At 42.8% G+C, this 23,750-nt stretch overlaps 1 protein-coding gene across 6 annotated transcripts in view; it reads right to left on the reverse strand.

The window, feature by feature from the left end:
* Window positions 1-23,750, reverse strand: part of sh3pxd2aa (SH3 and PX domains 2Aa) — a 118,006-nt gene that overhangs the window by 82,428 nt on the left and 11,828 nt on the right. For all 6 annotated transcript variants that reach the window (XM_075463351.1, XM_075463350.1, XM_075463353.1 and 3 more), the window contains exon 2: window positions 18,959-19,039. In XM_075463351.1, the coding sequence (XP_075319466.1) occupies window positions 18,959-19,039 (81 nt within the window). The remainder of the gene's footprint in view (window positions 1-18,958; window positions 19,040-23,750) is intronic.

Here is a 23,750-nt window from a genome sequence, read left to right on the forward strand (position 1 = left end):
CAAACTACATTTTCTAATATCAGTACATTGCTGTATTGTTTTCTGAATGCTTTTACAGAACCATGTAACTCTGAAACCACTTAATGATGAACAGACATGTAGACTTTTTGCACCACTCTGCTACAAAATAACAACAACACGGCAACTATGAGCTAACAGTGCAATAGTACTTTACTCAAACAGGGGGAAAAACATTTTTTCATTCAATTGTCTTAAAGTATTGGTGAAATAAAGACACAGGTAAAAAAACAAACAAATAACTTCTCCTTTAAGAAAGATACTTATTTTATTCAGTTAATTTGTTATTTTATATTAAAGTGAATTGCTGGATAATAATTTGTTTTCCATGTGTTCATGTCACTCAAAAATATGCATCTAATTCAATTCAGGTTCGAGTCAAATAGTTAAAAAATTGTTTCCAGGCCAGGAAGGGTGAAGGCAATCGGTTTCGGCCGACCCTTCTAATGAGGTGTCCCTTATTTATTTTTCGGGGAGTTGGCAACCCTACTTGGTGATCACCTACTCCTTGAGCCTTAAAATAGGTGGTCAACGAAATTCTCTTACTTCTATTCCAGTAAATAAGTGGTGTATTTTTCTCAGCAAAAACACCTATCACTTAGCAGAAGACTGCAAATAATCAGAAGGTTTTTTTTTTATCATCTGAAATCGTTTCTATCCCAGGGAAGATAGATTTTTCCAGGCCTCAAAGCTGCACAGTGCATGTCATTTAGAAGTAAAACAGATATCTTTTTGGTCCTATGGATGCAAAGCAGTGGTGGATCAATGAGCTGCAGTCAACAAAGAGTCCCAAAACATAGCAACAAGAACCGAGCGAAAGAAGTGCTCACATCAGAGCCGCAGGTGCAGGCAGAAAGAAAAAGTGCGAGGAGCAAAGCACGCCATGAGAGAGGTCATGGGTTGTTGCCTGGAGTGCGTCGGCCCTATTGTGTTTGTCCAGTTTCATTCTTTAAATAAACAATCCAAGAGTGAGATCAGAGGAAAAGGAAAAAACACCAACGTTACTACTCTACCACCCAGCACTGAAGCAAGCTGTTTACTATAGTAATAAGAGATTTGGAGGTTAAGAGGAGATCAAAATGCATGAAAACAGAGGGGGAGGGAAGTTCAAAAGGTAGAGCATAACAGACATAAGCTGTGTTTGTATCTTACGACTGAGGACCTTAAAAGACCCGAGGATACTAACATATGAGCTTAGTGGTCTCGGATTTTTTTCTGAGAATTTTAGAAACATACAATATTCCCTCGTGTCCCCTCCTGAAACGTCTGTCACCAGATCCAGTTTCCCCCGTCCATATGTCAAGCTGCACCCACCTTCTGTCTGAACTCGTGTCTTTTCTCTCTCAGTTCTGCTTGGCTGAAGAGTTCGAGAACACCAGGAAAGACAAAGTCAGCGCCACTCCAGGCCACGATCCAGATTAATGGTCTGTGTCTTATCATGAAACCTCCCCAAAAAATATTTTTCAAAGCTGCCATGTTCTTGCATTCTCACAATAACTTCAGTGCTGTGACAGCACTAAGCCTGCAGCAGAGCTAGCTGTTTGCACTCCTCACCCCCCGCTGCCTGGGACAAAAAGAACAAAATCCAGTTCAATATAGGAATCTACATCAGGACAGACGGATGACGTACTGGCAACCTAACGTTTTGCAGGTGCTGCATTTGCAGGCCGGGAAAAACTTTAAAGCTTGACGTGTCAGGTCTCTGCACATTTTCATGGGATTCAGTCCGCATCCCTCTCTGTTTTCAACTCAAAGTGACCCACTTGGATCAAGGTCGGTTCATTATTAAATTCTGCCTTTGGCTGTTCGAGGCTTGACCTGAAAGAAACTCTTTCTTTCCCGTGGCTGCTGACAGATTCCTGGCAAGAGAAAAGCTTGCGACCCGCATGGAATAGGATAACCAAGAGAGAAAATGGTGAGAACAGGTGGGACTGTGAGGATCAGGTGACACAGCCTGGAACTCGAGTGCTCTTTCACGTGCATGGTTACAGGCTGCACTGGGTGTGTGGATGTATGCAAGTGTCACTTCCTTAACTTGTATATTCGTCTCTGTGTTAATATTCCACTCTAAGCATGTGAGGAGAGTAAGAAAAGAATAAGATAAATAAATAAAAAGATAAGTAACATCCATGCCAAACCATTGCTCCACTTCTCAGACTTCACTTCACTGTCTCCTTGGTAACCAGCACAGGGAGAGCGTGAAGAAGAGTTGTGAAGAGACATGATTGGATGATGCTGTGCAGCTCTGGACCACTGGTGGAAATGTTGGGAGTCAGGTAAAAAAAAAAAAAAGAAAAAAAGAATGTCAGAGGATTTTATCACTTTTCCTGAGAGTCAATACAGCTTACGATGACGTAATGTTTACTTTTAAAGATAGAAGCTTTTATGCAAAGCTCTAAAACACCACACATAGGAGGAACGCGGATGTTGTTTAGTTCGTCTTCGACCAATTCAATATGCTTCAAAGGCCAGAATAGATTGCTTTGGGTTAGGACATCAGTTCTAACGAGAGGATATAAATAATTAAAAGAGTTACAAAGTGAGTAATTAAAGTCAAATAACCCATAAAAGGTTTCAGAAGTCTAATACTGGGATTTGGGCGTCTCGTCAACTTGAAAGGGCCGGTTTGTAGGGACAGGAGAGGTGTAAGGAAAGGGCAGCGACGTGCAGCAAAGAGCTCAGGGTGGATTAAAACCTAGATAGCTGTGTTTAAATCTTCATAAATGGTACACTCGTTCCACTGGGTGAGCTACAGGGGCAAAGCCCAACGACTAATCAATGAAATAGATGAAAATTGATTGGAAGAATAGTTGGCACCAAATTTTATCACCAGGTAGTTGGTTCTTTCTTATGATGCACAACATGTGCTGTAGCAGCGTGATGGGAAAACTGAGCGCCTTCTGCAGCTGATATGAGGAGTGATAAGAAACGGCTCTATAAACAGAAATACTGTCGTCTGCTTTGTGAAAGCTTCATGTGGCTGAGCTGCTGGCCAAATATTTTAGAGAAAATTTCCTGTAACACTACGCTGATGATCCCTCAGCCCACATTTATGTGAGGATAACTGTTTGTATAGAATAGGTAATACAGTCGAGAAAAGAAATAAAAAATTATTTAACTGTTGAAAATAAGCCAAATATATTAAGTTGCGTATTATAAACACAAGTGCTCTGCCAGTGCTGCCTACCTGAGAAAACCCTGCATTCAGTGTAGTGTAAAGGTGGGAAGTCAGAACTCAAGATCACGTATTTTCACCCGATCTGAAACCGTCCACCTCCTTAAAAACATCCCCACGTGTTGTTTGTTGATGTAGGCAGTAACGACATATAATAGAGTAAAAAATATGTGATCTCTGGTGGTCATGAGTGGTCTGTAAGAACAAGTGCAAGTCAAAACGATGTCCATTTGCCCTTCCCATGATTTTGTCTTAGTTTTATTGCCTAAACCTAACCAGGAACTGACAAAAGTGTTGTCCTAACACGTTAGCTTGTCACCAAGTCATCCAACCAAATTACATCCAATGATGATCCATGTCTAACTGTGGTCGTAATGCCAGTGCTTAAAGTGAACCAGGTAGTAACAGTCTCATGACTGAAAGAGCTGTGAATAATAACACCATCCACACCACCTTCTCCCTTCCTAAGAGGACTTTGAGGCTTTTGTGTGTCAAAGAAAACAACTAGAATGTTTGCTCATATGACACCATTGTGACGGGGGTACAAATACCCTACATGGTTGTTTAAAACTGTGCAATGCCTCCTGCTGTCTGTGTAGCTGCTAGTCTGCTAACTATACATCCTCAATCCTGCCTCACAAAGTCCAGTCGTAGCCTGGGACGCTGGACACCATCAGAGCCAGGATGAGCATCCTACACCACCCAATTACACCTGGTGTGATTCTGGATCGGCCCAAATTACGTTCAAGGTCAGATCTCTCATAACTGACCTTTAAAGATGCCAGATCTTCAGAAGAGTCGCAACTAACAACTATCATGAGATCTCATGTCTTTGCTTCACGAATGAGCAAACATAGAATCTATGATCAGAACTGTGGGATACCTTCCCCAGATCAGCTCATTTCAGTACCGACGTCAAATCGAATTTAAATTTGTAGAACTTTTCAACTCACAGATACCACAGATTCAAATAGAAGCAATGGTTAAGAATCGTCCCCAGTTTGGTCACTTTAACCGGAAACATGGATATACAGAAGCACAACAAGGCCAGCAGAATGAGACTAACAGCACCTCCTTCTTCACATCATGCTCATGTGCTAAGAATAGAGCCTCTATATAAGGAGCAGTGAGAGGCCGCTGGCATAAACTTGGGGGACGCCGCACTGTTCTGTTAATGTGCAGCAAATTGATGCCTCACGTCCTGCAGGGGGTCATGTGACTGCGAGGGTTTACCCAGGGCTCTGCGATGGTGGAACAGAATGGAATGGAAGTTAACACAAACACACTGAAGTTCTGGAGGAACTCATGACCGGCATGACAAGACAAACATGTGATCTTCTCATCACTCTGCGGTGATACTTCTAGCTGGACTCAGGGCATGACACGATAAAGTCGCTGCTCTTGCTGTGCCTCCTGACAAGCATCCAGTTTCTGATAAAAGCGTCGCTTTACGTGCTGTAAACATTTAGTTTTCTTTTCACTTCACCCCCGGAAGATCAGAATAAATTAACACAAATCTTCGAACGCTCCCTTTATTTTCTCAAATGGAGCGCATGAAACAAGTCTGAACACGCATTAGCACTCAGCAGTATTCAGTTTCAGAGAGGCAGGTGGGTTTAAGGAGGGGGGTAAGGCGTTTCTTTCCAACCGCAGTCATCCAGTTGATGCCTCTAAATATAAACTGGCACCTTGGCACCAAATCTGGACAAATCACTGCCCATGAGTGGCACATTATATTAGGATGGAACATGATACCCTGGTATCCTTCATCTTTTAATACAGCAAATACTTGTGTGGGAGTGGAGGGTTGGATTTGTCTGATTTGTCAGAGCTCTGCTCCTGAATATGTCAACACTGCCGGGCGTTATGCCTCTTATGGCGAGTAAGCCCCCCCCCCCCCCTCATTTTCAGTATGACAACAGGTGCAGGCGTTTGGTTACTTTTGTCTGTCTATAGTCGCCCTGTCATCACTCGCCAGCCTCAGGAACTGTTGTGGCCTTTAGAACAAGGCTCTAGAGATGGACTTTGACTGGGAAACTCCCCTATGGAACGAGATCCTGTTTTCTCTGAGGGATGAACCGGAATTCAGTTTTGTATTAACAGCACCTCCTTTCAGCAAATACAAAAATGCTGGGCTCACAAAAACTAGCAGTTCAATCAATAATTATTCCAGAAATGAATTTTAGATTAAATCTTTCTCACCCTGTCGGTTCTGTGCCAGAACCAAGATTGTCATTAAAAAGCATCCAAACAGACGTGGCAGCAGTTAAATTCTAAGACTTGTTGACTTGAATGTTATCAGGCTCTTATTTCACTTCTCTGTTTTTCAGATCTCTCTCTGGCTGTGATGGGAACAAGTGCACGTATTATATTTCAGAATGCTCCCCTGTGTCTCTTTTCAGCCGAGCAAATGATTCCGTCCCAGTTTGGCCTTAGAGTTGTGGAGCCGTTAATGAGGGAACTTTTGAAAATCTTCTTCAAAGATAAACACAAAAAAGCAGCCTAACGGCTTACAAATTAAATCAAAAAAGTTTTTTTTAACATGCAACAAAATTTGAACCTTTGTTGAAACTTAATCAAATTTGGGAAATGTAAACAAATCTAGAATTTGATGCAATACAATAAAAAAGAAAAAGTCATGTTTCCCATTGTGTTTAATGACATTTTTTAATGGTTTGGGAACTGAGGATGCTGATTGTTGCAGTTTTTCTGAGGAATCTGTGTCCATTCCTGCTGAATCCAAAATTTCAGCTGCTCAGCAGTCCGTGGTTGTTAGGGATGGGAATCGAAAACCGGTTCTCAAACGATTCCCTTATCGATTCCAGCGGGCGCGAATGACTTCACCACGCACGTTGGCGTCCAGTGCAGCCAGCAGTCAACAGTAAACATGGCGCCCTAGCGGTACAAACGCTCGAAAGTTTGGTTATACTTGACTAAAAAAGACGAAAACAGGGCCACTTGCAATACTTGCAAAGGGGTTATTCAATCAAAGGGAGGAAATACTGCCAACATGCAGAAACATTTGCGCACACAGCATGCAATAACTATGAATGAATGTGAATGCCTTTTCAATCCACTCAGGACTAACGTCTGTGAATCTCAACCCAGCAGCAGCAGCAACGTTAGCATGTCCTCGGCTAACACCGCAGGTCACTAACGAACCAACAAACACTCCCTGTCATGTTAGCGCCATTCGCCTCATTATAAAACCAGCTGTTAGTGACGGTTAACATTAAATGAATGCCTTCTTAGTCATTACATTTAGATGACCATCAAGAGAGACAGAGTCTGATTGGCTCAGAGCCAGAAGCTGGCAGTACTACCACTAGTTCACGTCTAACTCCAGCTTCTCCTTTCACCGAAGCAGGAAGAGTAAAATAAGCTCATAAATACTTTTAAAAAGGAGAATTTTAATTTCTATTAGAAAAATGTTGGATATTCTTGTGGAATTGCCACAGAATAATTTATTTTGTATTTTGTAAATTTCTACAGAAGAATATTTATTTTATTATTATTAAAATTTTCTATTTATTTTCAAAACAAGCTGCTGCCCCCGCAGCCCGATCCGCGGAAAGGCGGAAGATAATGGATGGATGGATGGATTTTCAAAACAAATAATTTTTTCTGGGGCCCCCCATGGAGGAGCCATAGGCTGTGGGCCTCTTAAGACCTCACTGTTGTTGGGTTTGTAAGGTCATGACTCGTGTTACTTCTAAACTAAACAAAGTTGATGCTAATCGACCTGTCTGTTGTTCTTTTTTTCCCGATGAGAATCAATAAAGAACCGAATCGTCAAGCAGAATCGAAAATGGAATCGGAATCATAAAAATCTTATCAATTCCCATCCCTAGTGGTTGCTGTTGTCTGATTCTCCTCGTCATGATGCTCCGTACAGTTTCAACAGGAGACAGATGTGGACTCTGTGTGTATGAAGCCACGCTGCTGGAAGTCGTGCAGAATGAGGTCTGGCATCGTCCCGCTGAAATAACCACGGACCTCCAGGCAAGAAAACACCGTTTCAAACAAGTGGACCAATCCATAAGTCTCCATCTTTTAATTTCCCAAGGTGAGCAGAAGTAGTTGAAACAAGTGGACGCTTTACTATCACAAACACTGAATGGAACCAGTGAGTGAACAGTGCCCAACATTAACCTCTCTTCAGAGGCAGCTGAATGTTCCACTGGCATTTTCAGGCCATTTAACATTTCAGCTGCTTGGCTGAATTTAGCTCGACTAAACAAAAGACAGCTTCACTTTCCAGAGCAGCCGCAACCTCTGTCTGAGCGGGTGGCTTACAATTAGGATTGCTTTGGTTCGGTTTGCATAAGTAGGCCAGCCAATTTACAGTTACACTGCAGGCAAAGGCAGAGAGGAAAAGCTCTTACTCGACCCGAGCCAAAGTTCAGCAGTAACAGAAGAGGAGGACCTAATTTAGACGTGCTATCTGTCTCCAAAGTTTCCAAGCCTACAGCCAGGACAAATCTCGGGCATTGAGGCTGAACCACGTTTCTAGCAGACGGAGTTAAATGCACTGAGTGGCCTTTACTTAGGGCGTGGACGGAAAACAACAAGGGAGGTTTGGAGCACAACAGACCAAGAAATCAGCAGAAAGTGATGGAATCAAAGTAAAGGAAAGCAGAGGGGAAGAAAAATGTGCATTTAAATGAGCCTTCCTGGTGGTGCAGAGTTACTTAATGACGAGAAAACTAAGGCACCAAACTCTGTCTGCAGTTAGCTGACAGCGATATTTTCTGATCTGTGACCAGGGTGTTCCACGATGTCGGCAACGATTAATACCTGTGATTTAAAAAGGGCGCGGGGATGGTCAACGCAGTTTTAACAGCTGAAAGTATTTGTGTGCTCAACCATTCAGATGATGTGTTGAAGCAGGTGTTTGTGAAGACACGTTAAAACACACCTGGGCTGGAATTCTGTTAAAATAATGAACTGATTTCATGAAAACAAGACTTTGTTTATGATGTTATTAACACGGTTAATCAGGGACACCAGAAGACTGCAGCTCTCTTCTGAGTTGGAGAGGTATGTGTTCGAGCGCAGGTGTAAACTGTGCATCTAACTGGGTGTTTGCAGCAGAGCCTCTCACTATCCAAGGATGTCGGGGCTTTTAACGATTAGAAGTTTAGGATTTCATTATGTGGGTAGAATAAAAGCAATTTACAAGCCTTAATATGCAAACGAGGCGTTTCAGACAGTTCAGGAATGGTGTATTATATGGGGAAGAGTCACTGCCTTTGGTGTGGACAGACAAACTAAAGGGAATGTGTGGTTCAGGGTAAAAAAAAAAATGGCCGAAAACTGAATACTTTCATGTCTGCATAGTAAGACACAGGAGCAGAGCCGCTGGTTTGCTGGAGGCTGACTTAAGCAGATGCATTAAATATACAAAAGTTCACGTTTTTGTATTTGTTTTAGTGATCCATGAATATATTTTACAACACAAGTACATTTGTGCAATAAGTGTAAAGACTAATTTTAAAATAAACACTATTAATCTTTAATCAACCTACTTTTTTCAACCTAATTATCAATTCCCCAGGGGTCACCTTCTTTCTGCTGAGAGATAACTGTAAATATTTAATTATGAAACTTGCTTAACAGTGGCCACATATACTCACACAATTAAACCAAGAAGTATGAGAAATATATTGGTATTTTTTTTCCTGCTGAATAAAATCACGACTTTATCACAAGAAAAGCAGCGCTCGGAAGAGCTGAATCTTGTCTCAGGCTATAAAATGATTTCATTTAAATATTTGTTTCCATTTCTGAAGAATAGTACACAGGGGCAGAGGCTGCCCAAAGAGATGTGATAATCAGTTATAAAGGTACAAAAACAAACAAACTTGGTTTTGGTTTTGTGCAGCTCATCAACAGATAATCTTTAAATTGGACATAAATCTTCCACCATAAGTATATTTATTCAAAGTACATTTGTTCAGTAAATGTGAAGACTAACCCAAAAATACAAATATAACTGGGGATTGTAAAAATTGCATTTTATATTGAAAACTCTTCATTTTTTTGCATTTAATTTTCTGTAATAATTCATTCCATCGGGGGTAACTTTCTCAGTGTAAATGTTACCGTGCTGCGCTAAAGGGTTTTAATTTGGGGGTCTTCCATTTCCTTTAAAGCTCCTCCCGTGCCTGTGAGTATAAAATGTAATCCGGCTGAGATGGAGAGGTCCCGGTGGGGTTAAATTGGATCCTCGTGAAATAGAAAGACTGCCTGGGCAATCAGGAGAAGCACCAACAATGCATCACACCAACTAACCAAGAAATAAAACCAATGCATGCAAAACAGCCTGACATGAAACCCATAACAGAGAGTAAGTTAATGCACTTGACCCGGGAATGTGCAGGTTGTGTGGATTAGCTGGGAAGAGATGGGGGGGGGGGGGGTGTTAGTGATGAGGGCCAGAGCAAGAGAAGGGTTTCTGAAGAGAGACAGAGACAGATGGAGGAGAGATGATAGATATGCAAGCTGAGGGGGAGGAGAGACGTAGTGAGAAACTGTAAGAATTTGAGATGAATGTGCGTGCGGTGGCGAATACACGACGAGCCTGGAGAGAACAGGGTGGTAGAGACTGATGGAGACAGCCATCCACCCATCTGTTATCTCTGTACGCCTCTATCTCCGTCTCTACCTGACTGGGTTGCTTTGAGAGCCCCTTGTGTCCTGTTCAGTCTGTTTACTCAATCATTGTTTATTAACCCACAGGCAGAGGCAAGGCAGAACATTGGCTGGCCATCGCCACCGATACTGCAGATAAGCAGAGGCCGTGTGTGAACTTCAGGCCCGGCTTCTGCTTTCAAAGCAACAAAACTGTAGAGTAGAACATCGATAACATCAGGAAGGTTAAAAAGAATGAGAGAGTGTGCTTGATTATGTCTGAAATAAATGGAATTTGGCAGGATTTTCCTTTAGATATCCCTTTAGAGTGTATACCGTAAGAAAAACAGCCCCAAAAATCGTGTTTTTAGCCTAAAATTTAAAGCCAATCATTGTAAAGTTTTTAAAAAGTTGACTTCAAATCCATCGATTTTAGTCAGCTGAAATGAAACAATCCTTTAAAAGTAAAAATGAGGCCAGTTTGACCCGTGAGGAACCCAACGTTGTTCCCACAGTTTAGGTGGCTGTAATATGACCAACTCTGTTGGAGATTTAATTACTTTCAGAACCACTCTGTGACTTTTTTACACAACGATTCTGACGACCTTCAGGTCAAACATCATCAGCTCTGCCTTCCAAGAGCAAAGTATCTCTCCTGCTTCACTTCTTTCCATTTTATTTTCCTTTTTCAGTCACACTCTTTGAGAATAAGGGTCTATTCAACATTATCTCTCATGTCATATATACTGTATATGGTAACCTTGTAACTCTTTTATTGAACATCTGTAGTTTCCGTGCTACAGACTCACATCCCAGCTTGGTGCCAGTGGTCAGATACTCAGTGCAGCACGGTCATCTTTTCATAAAATGAAAAGACAAAATAATTTTTTTTTTTAACTAGACAACATGGGAATAAGACAAAGCTTAACTAAAGTAAATAAGCCAAGTCGAGCCCAACAGGACCAGGAGGTTTTAACAAAGCGTCGCATCAAAACCCATGAACCATACGAGCTTTTAGAAAAAGGCTAAATAAAACTAAACTTCAAAATATGCATAAAAAAAGATAGCATTCTGTAGCTAGTTACAGGGGAGAAATAAATGTGATTACAGCTGGTATTCCTCCTTTCCTCGGTGTGTTTGTCCACATATAAAGATAATAACTAAGTGTATTATTTCATTCATGCAGATGCAGCCATTTAGAAGTCCCTCTCCCACACAAAGGCCAGGGAAGTAAATGGCCCAGGCCTGAAGCAGCCGGCCATTCAAAGCATTTCTTTTAATCACAATTCCCTGATAACATCTGTCCTTCAGTCATTCTTCAGCACAATCCGCTCCGTGCTCAACAATAACAGGACATAATGAAAGCAGAACCTCTCCTAACAACATGCACGGAAGGAGTAGAGATGAAAAATGCCGTGAAAAAGAAACCTTGAGCAGCCTCTTTGTTCGAGGCTCGGTATGAAGCCAAAGAACTTGAAAATTTTCACATCTCATTCGGATGGAGAAGACCTTGAGCTGAACAGAAACACGAGAGCTGACCGGCCGAGGAGAGCGAAAAGAGGGGGGAGGGAAACAAGCCAGAGACGGATCGGGAGTCATGGCGGAAGCCCGTCAGCTGCCACATACATCCCCAGATAACAGGCAGCAGGGGAAACGGAGGAAGTGAGCAGCGGGAGAGTGGACAGGCTTTACGTACGATATATCAAATAATCACAACCAGCAAAAGGCAGGAGCGCAGGTGTGTCAGACGGATGCAAGAGAAGAATTCTGTCGACACAGACACATGCAAATAGACGCTTTTTCTGATGTTCAGCCAGGAAAAGACATAAAGAAATAACTGACAGACACTTATGCATGAACTCTGCCTTCGTGTGTTCACACGCAGAGGCTGTCAGTCACTGGGCGGGAACACCTCGTCCACACATAAACATCTGGGATCAGAGCAGCCAGCTAAAGAGTGATCACAGTAATTACAGGGTCTGACCCGGCCGCCTCACACTTCCACTCAGTGCCTGTGAAAACTGAGCTCAACTTGTTCTGTGTGGAAGGCTTTTAACTGCTTTAAGCTTTGGTTTATTTTCTGCAGTGATCTGCTGATTGTTGGATGTTGGACCGTACTGCATGAAACAAGCATGCATGAAGCCAGCTGCTGTGCATCCAGGTTACGGTGTTTTTAAATCTACTTGTTGGATTTTTTTCGGGGGTGCAGCTCAAGCAGAAAAAAATGTGAGATATGCTTTATCATCAACTCTAATAATACCAACAAAACGGCAAGATAAGTGCTGAAAAAACCTTGTTTTTCACACTGTTTCTTGTAAAAATAGAACCAACACAGGCCACACGGTTACCTAATTTATCTGACGGCTAAATTAGGTAAATTAGGTAACAATGAGATTCATGTTCTCTCATTGGATGCAAAATTAGACAGTATTGTGAATGCAGGGGAAGTCATCAACATGTTTAATTGCTTTCCGGGAAGCTGTAAACACTAAAATGTCATTAAAAATTTCCACAGTTGATGTTTTTTCATTGTCGGTCCACATCCTGGTGCAAAGTACAAACTGTAATCCGTCATGTGAGACAAAAACTTGCTTTTTGTTACAGTTTTCCACTGCTTTATTGCATTTTGTTGTTTTAAATGTGCTTTTTGACATCTTTAGAATTTGTGGTAGATTGGAAAATAGCATGAAAACAGTGATGAATGTTTCCTTCAGCTGTTTTTATAGATCTATCTCAACAAGCCTTCAGCATTGTAATCAGAATGGACTGGTGTCATAGCTCATTTTATCAAAGCGTGACCCTTTTCCAGGTGTTCACAGCCTTTTCTTTTCATCTCCAACTCCTCCACATCTCTTCAAAACTTCTGTCCGTTTGTCTCTGAGTCCCTGAAACGCTTTCCAGTCTCACTGGTGACTTTTTGAAACCATGAAAATCTTAACTGCGCTCATTCATCCTAAATTTAGCTCACACTCCTGATCCCTTTGCCTCGGCTGTGGGAAACACCACATATGTCTCCCCTTCTCTGCTCCCAGTGGAGTGAAGACCAAACCGAAGCCGTCCCATCAACTGCCTGATTGTAAGTCACAAGAAGGGCTCCAGTGTGTGCCGTGTAGGTGTTCTTCCTTTGCCTCAAAGCGGGGACTGAAAACTGTGTATCCTTCTCTTCCCTCCGAGATGCACACACATAAATTAAATACAACGAGCCTTTATCCTCGACCTGAAACAATGGACTCCCTCATTGACTCATTCATTCGAGTTAGAGAACGTCCACAGAACACCTCAAGGACAAAGAGGCTGAGCTATTCAGAATTCGTCCTCGAGGATGGCATGCCGATAATGCCTTGTGGTTTAGACATACGGTATGCTTCCATAAAACGGTCCACAAAGAGGATTCACAATTCAGTGACCTTCTTTTTAAGCGATCTGACCGCGGCTACTGTATAATTTGTTGTGCTGAATATAAGCAGCTGTGCACTAAAAGCCTGCTGCTAGCATCCATCATGCTATTTCCAAAAGGATGAAATGCCAGCCTTGAGACTGAGTCTCTGAGCAGAGATGTGGCATTAAAAGCTCCACAGAACAAATGTTCACTTGCTGTATGGAAGCTCGTGTGAGGGCTGACTTGGAAGAAGACTAAAGAGAGCTTCTGTATGCGTGCGGACAGAAAACAAGCCAAAGATCGCCGTAAGAGCCAGAGTCGGAGCGTGTCCTTTCAGATGGAGAGCCATGCCGCCTCTTTAAATATACATACTCTGCTCTGGACCCAGTAACCCTCTCCTCACAGTTCCCTGAAACACGCTTATGAAATCCTCTTTGTAAGACGTGACAAACCTCAACCTCTTCCATTTTCATCATTGGTTTCGTCAGCATCAACATCCTGAATCTTAATCATCAGCATAATTCTCATTAGCATCATCGCTGTTGCAGTCATCACTGCACCCCTCTGCCTCACTACCATCATCCTCTCCGCCTCGCTCTGACTCCTGTCCTCCATGAGCCCTCCAGCTGACCGGAGTCACTCCCTGTTCCAGTTTCCACCCTTCAGACCAGTAACTGGGGAGGTCCGCTGACTCACTAGTCAGACCTGACTGGAACAAAACCACATCAGTCCACAGCCTCCAGCACGGGCTAACAGTCACTTCCTGGGGAGGAAGATGAGCTGGAACCAGTGCAGTGTTCTGACTAATGTCATAAACGTATGTGTGAGCGCAGCATCTGTTTAGTTTTGTTGACTGCTCCTAAAATAATGGCCGCCCTTCCTGGTTCTGGTTCTGATGGAGGTTTCTTCCTGTTAAAAGGGAGTTTTTTCTCTCCACAGTCGCCTCGTGCACGCTCAGGACGGGGGATTGCACTTTCTTTATTGGGCTTGTATGACTTGAACCCATTCGGAATTTCTATTTGATGCTATATAAATGAAACTGAACTGACTTGAACTTCTGTCCCACCAGGGCTGCGTCGCCTCAAATCGACCCTGAAATAAAGAACTCGTAAAAAGAGGTTCTTCTGTGGAGGATCCAGCCCAGTATTAGCAGATTAAAAATGCAAATTCTGGCAACATTTTTGCATTAACACGTACAGTACAGACCAAAAGTTTGGACACACCTTCTCATTCAAAGAGTTTTCTTTATTTTCATGACTATGAAGATTGTAGATTCACACTTAAGGCATCAAAACTATGAATTAACACATGTGGAATTATATACTTAACAAAAAAGTCTGAAACAACTGAAAATATGTCTTATATTCTAGGTTCTTCAAAGTAGCCACCTTTTGCTTTGATTACTGCTTCGCACACTCTTGGCATTCTCTTGATGAGCTTCAAGAGAGTCACCTGAAATGGTCTTCCAACAGTCTTGAAGGAGTTCCCAGAGATGCTTAGCACTTGTTAGCCCTTTTGCCTTCACTCTACAGTCCAGCTCACCCCAAACCATCTCGATTAGGTTCAGGTCCGGTGACTGTGGAGGCCAGGTCATCTGACGCAGCACCCCATCACTCTCCTGCTTGGTCAAATAGCCCTTACACAGCCTGGAGGTGTGTTTGGGGTCATTGTCCTGCTGGAAAATAAATGATGGTCCAACTAAACGCAAACCGGATGGAATAGCATGCCGCTGCAAGATGCTGTGGTAGCCATGCTGGTTCAGTATGCCTTCAATTTTGAATAAATCCCCAACAGTGTCACCAGCAAAGCACCCCCACACCATCACACCTCCTCCTCCTCCGTGCTTCACGGTGGGAACCAGGCATGTAGAGTCCATCCGTTCACCTTTTCTGCTTCCCACAAAGACACGGTGGTTGGAACCAAAGATCTCAAATTTGGACTCATTAGACCAAAGCACAGATTTCCACTGGTCTAATGTCCATTCCTTGTGTTCTTTAGCCCAAACAAGTCTCTTCTGCTTGTTGCCTGTCCTTAGCAGTGGTTTCCTAGCAGCTGTTCTACCATGAAGGCCTGATTCACACAGTCTCCTCTTAACAGTTGTTCTAGAGATGTGTCTGCTGCTAGAACTCTTATGTGGCATTGACATGGTCTCTAATCTGAGCTGCTGTTAACCTGCGATTTCTGAGGCTGGTGACTCGGATGAACTTATCCTCGGCAGCAGAGGTGACTCTTGGTCTTCCTTTCCTGGGGCGGTCCTCATGTGAGCCAGTTTCTTTGTAGCGCTTGATGGTTTTTGCGACTGCACTTGGGTTTTCCCAAAGTTTTCCCAATTTTTCGGACTGACTGACCTTAATTTCTTAAAGTAATGATGGCCACTCGTTTTTCTTTACTTAGCTGCTTTTTTCTTGCCATAATACAAATTCTAACAGTCTATTCAGTAGGACTATCAGCTGTGTATCCATCTGACTCCTGCACAACACAACTGATGGTCCCAACCCCATTTATAAGGCAAGAAATCCCACTTATTAAACCTGACAGGGCACACCTGTGTAGTGAAAACCATTTCAGGTCACTACCTCTTGAAGCTCATCAAGAGAATGCAGAGTGTGTGCAAAGCAGTAATCACAGCAAAAGGTGGCTACTTTGAAGAAACTAGAATATAAGGCGTATTTTCAGTTGTTTTACACTTTTTTGTTAAGTACATATTTTCACATGTGTTAATTCATAGTTTTGATGCCTTCAGTGTGAATCTACAATGTCAATAGTCATGAAAAGAAAGGAAACTCATTGAATGAGAAGGTGTGTCCAAACTTTTGGTCTGTACTGTATATTCTATTATCTGTAAATGACTTTTTCCACAGAGGAGCAGTAACGTGGGTCCTTTTACCTTTAGCAGGACATTCTCTACGCCACGCAGAAGCAGTTGCCTGATATGTGACAACCTCTTCAGGTTTGTGAAAGACATATAAGATTGATATGACTAAAATGTATTTTAAATCAAACATCAAGCTTTGGTTTTCAGGACAAAGATCTATTTAAGTCATGGAATCATTCAGATGTCAGGCAACAGCCAGCTTCAGCACGTTTCCAGGAAGACAGACTGCTCTGCTTATTACGAGGAAGCCGTAACTCAGTTGTAAGCCATCTTGGAATCCCCAACAGGCTTTGGCGAAGCTTTGGTTAAACCACACTACAGCCATCCATGTTTCTCTCCATTAAGGTCAGCAGCGCTGCTGACGGCAGCAGTCTCTGCACCACATTAATGTTTGGACAGGAGGCGCCCGCAGGTTGCTCTGGAAACAATGAGATCAAACAGAATCATCAAAGCCATCGAGCAAGATGAAAAACTGGCTGAGAATTCTACTTTCAGTCCATAAACCGAAGATTACTGAGAATTTAAGAGCTGGCCGTGAGTGCAATGACTGCCAGGCCAGGAGAATGCAAAGCTTTACCTTTCTACAATATGCAGCATAAGTAAAACCAGGAAACTGGAAAGAACAAATCTCTCTGGAATAATTAGTGCTGCTGCATTAAAAATAAAGAGAAATGTTTAAAGAAGCCAAAAAATATTTGGAAGCTTTTGCATGAGAGCTCACCATGCATTGTTGTTTTCATTGCACTATTAGTCATAGTCTTATTGCTTTATTCATTCATCTGGCTTTGAAAAGCACTCATAGCTGGTGCTCGCTATCTACAGTCTACAGGTACAAAGGAACAAAGCACAGTGTTTCTGTGAGCTTTCGTTACTTTTTAAACCAAATCTTGTTCTCATTTGTATGAACACAGAGTTTGTAAGTCATTCACAAGCAACAGCTATTCGTAGATAAAAGGGCAGATCAGGCAAGAGCAATGAGAACCATTTGAGTTGTCAAACAAAAGAAAGTTCCTGCATATCAGGGGTGCTTGACAGCTGGTATGAGGTGTTTGTGCTGATATGCTGCGTTTGGTTTCCTCCAAACGTGCTGCTGTGCTTTATGAGCAAACATCTCCACTTTGGTCTGGTCTGTCCAAAGGACATTGTTCCAGAAGTCTTGTGGTTTGTTCAGTTGCAGCTTTGCAAAGCTAAGCTGTGCTGCCATGTTCTTTTTAGAGAGAAGAGGCTTTCTCCTGCAGCCCTTCCAAACAAGCCATACTTGTTCAGTCTTTTTCTAACTGTGCTGTCATGAACTTAAACCTTTAACATGCTAACTGAGGCCTACAGAGTCTGAGATGTAGCTCTTGGGTTTTTTACCTTGGGGTGACCTTGCTGGGACGTCCACTCCTGGGAAGATTGACAGCTGTCCTGAATGTTTTCCACTTGTGAATAATCTTTCTCTCTCTTTTTTCACACACTCCTTCTGTCTTCTACAAACTGCTTTACCCACATTCATTCAGCTCTTTTCAATCTAAACACGCAGCTCTGTTTGTGTATCATACACACACGTCACACAGTCAGCCAATCATTGGCAGCGTGGGGTTCGGAGCATTGCCCTTTACCGCTTTAAGTGGCTTGGGGTCGCACCACCCATCTCTCAATAAATGGATAACCAGTCCACCATCAGAGGCTCGGCCGACCCCAAAAGCAGTCCAAATGCCACCAGAGCGGCTATGTTTGAGGACTCAATAAAGCCCCAACCAAGTTAAATGACCTTTGCTTTGAGAAACATAGCAAAATCAATTCTGCTGCTGGTGACTTGAAGTGATTTTGTATACTGCCATCCTTGAAAAATTAAAGTCCATTAGTTTCCCTCTTGGCAGTTTGAGCACCATGCCAGCTCCTGAATATCAGGAGGAAGACGCATCTACCCAACTGTGGATGGACTTTTCACTGTTGCCTTCTTTTTTGTGTTTATTTATTTAACCTCTTTCTTCTATTCCACAGTCAGACTTGTCAGTTGCGGGGGGGGGGGGGGGGGGGGGGTCTATGTTCCACCTCACACTGCCCCACCGGTTGTCAATGGGACCTTTCAGAAAGGACCATTCCTCTACTGATTGAAACATCATTTCCTTTAGAACTAACACACTGGAGCCATTGAAAGGTGCCCCCTGTAACTCCCTCACTGCACCCCTCTTATATTTACTACTGACCCTTGGACCTTGGTTCAGTATACACATGGTATCAGCTTGCAGAGGGCATGAACATTCTTGCTGTGTTCAGTCTAAGAGACGTAGGGAAGGTTTTCAATGCTTAAATTCTTCTTCGATCCAACACAAATACTCCCAAAGCGAGAACCTGACATGTTGAAAAAGACTCAAGAAAACAAAGAAAGACCTCCTCCTCCGTGTCAGACTCCACTTAAAGAACCCAACAATTAGCAGCCTGTGCTCTGAGAATCTAACCAGAAAGTATAGTACATTAAATTTACTTCCATGTGGATTTCGTACTTGTACAATGAAATAGCCAGTCAGCTCCTTGACATTTTGAGGGCAAGGCGGGGATAAGATGAGAGAGGGGAGGGGTGAAGATGCAGAAAGAGACATGCTGGGCATTGCTGCATCTCTATGAGGGTGAGGAATACAAACCATGTCTATCCTGCCCACTGACCAATTACCAACACACACATTGATTCACTGAGGCAACGAGGTGTGGCGAAGGCAGCCGCAGACATGACAGCAGTCGCCAGGCTTACACATTAATCCAGAAAAAACAATGCTGCAGGTTCGCAGGGGTGACCTGCTGTGAAATACAGAAGCAGCAAAGGATTCAGAGTTCTCAGCACAAACTCAGCCCACACGGAGCACGAAGGAGGAGAGTCTGAGTGATGCTGGATTACCTGGAGGTCAAAGAATTTGCTGTATCTTCTGTAGATGATGTGGGAGGTGTTGTCAGAGTAGGTGACATTGATGAGATACACCTGCCAAGAAGAGAAACGAACAGTTAAAATGACGCCAGTCAATTAATGTTGCGTTTTATTGGTTTCATGTTGATATATTGAGCCCGAGGCTTTTTTTTTCAACTTTGCACAGTAGCAGCTCAACCAGAGAAAAGCCAGAAAAACAACAGCAAAAATACATGTTTTACTCCCATAAAACCCTGTTCTGATATTTCCCAGCAGCAGCTCGACCGAATCTGATGGAACAGAAATGAAAATATCACAGTGTTGCATCCATTTTAATCAGAGCAGGTCCTGTTGGCATCTTTCTTTCTGAAGCTCTGTGACCCATAAAAGAGACCGGCTTGTTGTATTTTCACAACGGTTCCGGTCTGGTACTGACAGGGACTTTCAGGGTGGTTCTAGTGAACATAATGAAATCCAAACACATCTCAAGATGTCATCAAACTAAGAATCCTCATGCTTTAGGTGAGTCACGCCGTGTTAATGCCGGATCAGTCAGCTCACAGACATTTCCATCCCTGCAATGAGTATCAAGTCTTCTGGGAAACAACCCCCACCTGAAGTCAGCCGATAAACTTACTAGCATCATTATTAATTCACCTTTTCTTCATTATAATATGAATCAATAATGACAAAAGACATTTGGCCAACAGCAATAGTTTTCCAACAACTGAAACAAATCTCAGCCACATCCTGCCGGTATTAAATGAAGAAAGAAATACGAGTTGAATTATCTGAAGAGCTTACACTCAAAACCAAGAAGAAAATAAGCAAATGACCCAAAAGTCTTCCAGAGAGTCTGTTTAGAACAGCACAGCTGTTTTAAAACCCTCAGATCTGTCTACAGACCTTTTCACAGCGGACATTTTGACTTGTTATAGCATGAGAAGCAGAGGTATACTGAACCAGTTTCTGCTTTGGTTTGTTAAGATCAGTGAATAGGAGCTCCTTGTGTTAAACCCTTGAGTAGCTGCAAGCGCTGACTGGGCCAAACCTGTGTTTTGGTGACAAACTCGTGGCTAGGAGCCCAGGAAGATGGATTCTCTTGAGATTGTGAAACTCATAAGAGTCCAGCTGCCTCACAAGACTGAAGTCTAACGCGGCAAAGACGAGCCTTCCTCATTATTCAAGACTATCCACGTACAAAAAAAAACAACACCCGTATCTATGTTTCACCTACAAAGACCCCAGCGAGGTTTAAACCAAAAAAGGTCCCATTGACATGTGAAGTGCAAATTAAGATGGTGCTTACATTGATAAATACAGAAGAGTCATTTCTTATGGGACTAAATCCCAATTAAACCCTTTCACACCACATTCAAAGGCCAGATGTTAGCAGCTTTATTCGGATTTTATCTTTAAGGTGCATCAACTGATCCCTCTTTCAGGACTTCTACGATGGCACACAATCCTGAACCCGTAATTACACCTCACGGTTGGAGGTGACATCATTCCTCTTTTATCAGCACACTGACCTACCAGCCTTCAGTCCTGGCTGAAGCAGTGCAGCAGCCCTGAGAGGCCCGATAAGATGAGAGAGAGTCCATTTATCCGTCAAGAGGCGGTAAGTGATTCCACCATCATCTCTAATCTAATGAAACATAGATAACCAAGGTAGCAGATCCAGAGGCCGGGGAATTTTCATCAGAGGTATTAAGAGCAGGTGGAACCTCTCAGTTTCTAATGCAGAAAAGTCCTGGATGGGAAAACACTCGTGTGGATAAGCTGTGGCACAACATAAAGCTGCATGCTTGAGCTGCCAAATTATGGAGCACACCTTTGAAATGGAGAGCACTTCAGCAATGCATATATATATATCACTCAGCTCACGGCTTTCTAATGTTCTGTCCCTGCAGTGCGTGTAAATGCTTCGGACAAAAATATGAGAAACCCATTTCCATAAGATTAATCAACTTGATCTCAAAGTCTTAAAAGTAAATTGGTTGGTTTGTTAGTGACTTGTAAAACAAAAGCATGTGAGCATCGTCTGATCAGACCCGATCATTGTTTCCAGAACATTACAGAATAATGGCTCATATGAGTCCTTAACGATCTGCCTGTACCTAATAAAAACTAATAAAAATTTAAATCCAGGGATGGTACTTCCATTGCAAGGCCAGTGCCATTTTATAGGGGAAGTCCTTATTTTTGGGTTAAAATTCAAGACACCAATAAAACAAGGGGCAAGATAAGATAATAAACAGTATTCCTCTTTAATGTACGGTGTTTTTCTATCGGCTGTGGCCACTAAGCACTTCAACGCTGTACACTATTGCCATGTATTCCATGCACAGCTGACATAGCTATCATCGAGTGCTTCATAAGAAAATAGTGTCACCTAGCTAAGGCTTTCCGGTTAAATGGCTCAGATGCAGCACAAATAGAAATCCACTCAGCATCGAGCCATCGGCAGCACAGAAACAATTGACTTTGCCTCATGTAAAGCATTCAAGTTAAATAAAGGCAATGTTTCTCCCCGGTGAACCTGCTCCTTGTTCCAGCCGGCTGACTGATCTTACTCTGTCACTTCTGCCCTCTGTACCTGCCAAGAGCAGAGCCCAGATGGATGAGGTTGAGTGGAAGACCCTGACGTTGACATGAGAAGGGCGGCAGTCTGAAACAAAAGAGCTTCCACAGCAAAGCTGAGGGTTAAAAATCTTTGCTGCTGTTGGAAGGGGCTCAGCTGTTGGCGAGGAGCCACAGCAGTATGTTGGCTCTCATGCAAACACAGCTCCTGGCATCCAGAAGCTGTGACTGTCAAACTTGCTCTTAGCACGGTGGGGTGTCACCACAGCGATTAGCGCTGGCAGTTACAGCGATGAAAATATGCTCCCAGGGTTACAAACTCATGTAACTGGCTTACACGGCATCAGTCAGCAATGATTCCAAGTGTCTTTGACATTTCTGTAAATTAACGGGGACCTCTGCTCACAAACAGAGCCCCAAATTAAAGAAAAGATCACGTTGGCTGAAGTGTTCCCACATCCATGAGGTCTCACCTGAATGTTGAAGCTTCTATTTACCAGTCCTCACTGATACAGACGCAACAGAAGGAGGAGATAAGCCTCAGAGTGGATTCCTGTGTAGCAGTGCAGAGTTTTCAACCGCCTTGACAGTTTTTCCTCTTTTCACGCAGAAAAACCTTGACTGACCTACACAAAATAGTCCAAGTAGGTAAAGTAAGATAAAATATAAACACTGAAAAGTAGAATATGAATATGTTTTAACTCCAATGGCATTTAAACAATAATAATAAGGATCTGGTGCAGATCTTTACCTTGATAAGGCAAAACGATCTCATGACAGAATGTGCCCAATAAATGTTACCAAATGTCTGCAGAAAAGGATGATCTGACTAACATGAAAAACCTGGCTGCTTCCAGACAAAGTTTTCAACAAGCATTGTACTTTTCCACGTCCTTCCCACCCGTGATTTCTTACGGTTAGGAGTTAAAAGACCAGGGTCTGCAACACCACTCAGCAAACAATAGAATGAAGATGAAGGAGCTCTACAAACAGGTCAAGACCAACAACGTTCTGAAAGGTTAGGGTTAGGGATGCAGCGATACCACTTTTTTTCAAACCGATACGATACTGATGCTTGGATCTGAGTACTTGCCGATACCACAAAAATAAATGCAATGAATTGGAAGACAGGTTTCGGTCTCACTAGCCGAACCACATTGTTCCTGATTAGCTCGGCATCTCCCCTGGCCGCCAATCTAAAAAAATACAACAAAAATGACAAGCCACCCTCTGATCGCGGTCTTCATGCAATAAATTGGTATCGGTTAACTTTAACGATTACGAATATATTAGAATAGTGTCGGCCCGATACCAGTATCGGTACATCCCTAGTTAGGGTTGAACTTTCCCTAGGAGCACCATTACATGTATTATTAGAAGATGTAAAGACTGCGGCGCCACAACAAACCTGCCAAGAAAGACGGACAAAGAGGTCATAGGTCACCCCGAAGGGCCTGCAAAGCTCCACAGCAAAGACTGCAGTGTCTGACCGCAGGATCAAATGAAGCCGTGCACACTTTGGAGTTCGGAAAAGAGCACTGGGAACTTAAACATGTGCAAGAGGGCTCTTTGATCAGATTAGACTATAACTGAACATTTGTGGTGACAACACAACATCCTCATCACCCTGAGAGCCCACAGTGACGCACGGCGGTGGCAGCATCGTCACACGGGGATGTGTTTTCATCTGCAAAGTGTGTCAGAACAGAGTGATGGATGGTGTTAAATACAGGCAAACACTCCGGAAGACTCAGATGGTGCTTTGTGTTTCAGTGTGACAGTGACCTTAAATATACTGCAGAAACAGCACTTGAGTGTTGAGTTGAGAAGTTGAAGTTGAGTAAAGTTATGTAAGTATGTTGTTATCTGGATTAAAACAACAGAAATACGTTACAGAGTCGTGGAGGTGCTGCAGGCTTCATCAAACATGGATGTAATTCACAGCAGTGGAGCAGAAACAAAATTTGGAGGAATACAGCTCAAATAAAAGCTGTGGCCTTGGCGACGTGTTAGAGAAGGATGGAGAGATCTTCAGGAATTCTTTCCAGCTATTTGGGATTTTTTGTTTGATGTCGGGCTCAGGGTGTTGGCCATACTTATTGTACAATCAGTCAAATGGATAAAGTTCAGCAACTCAAAACCTTGCCATCTGCAAAGGCCTCTATTAAAAGCACAAAGAACTACTTAAACCTGAAGTGGAAGC

This window comes from Odontesthes bonariensis, chromosome 4 (genome assembly GCF_027942865.1).
Source record: "Odontesthes bonariensis isolate fOdoBon6 chromosome 4, fOdoBon6.hap1, whole genome shotgun sequence".
NCBI lineage: Eukaryota > Metazoa > Chordata > Actinopteri > Atheriniformes > Atherinopsidae > Odontesthes > Odontesthes bonariensis.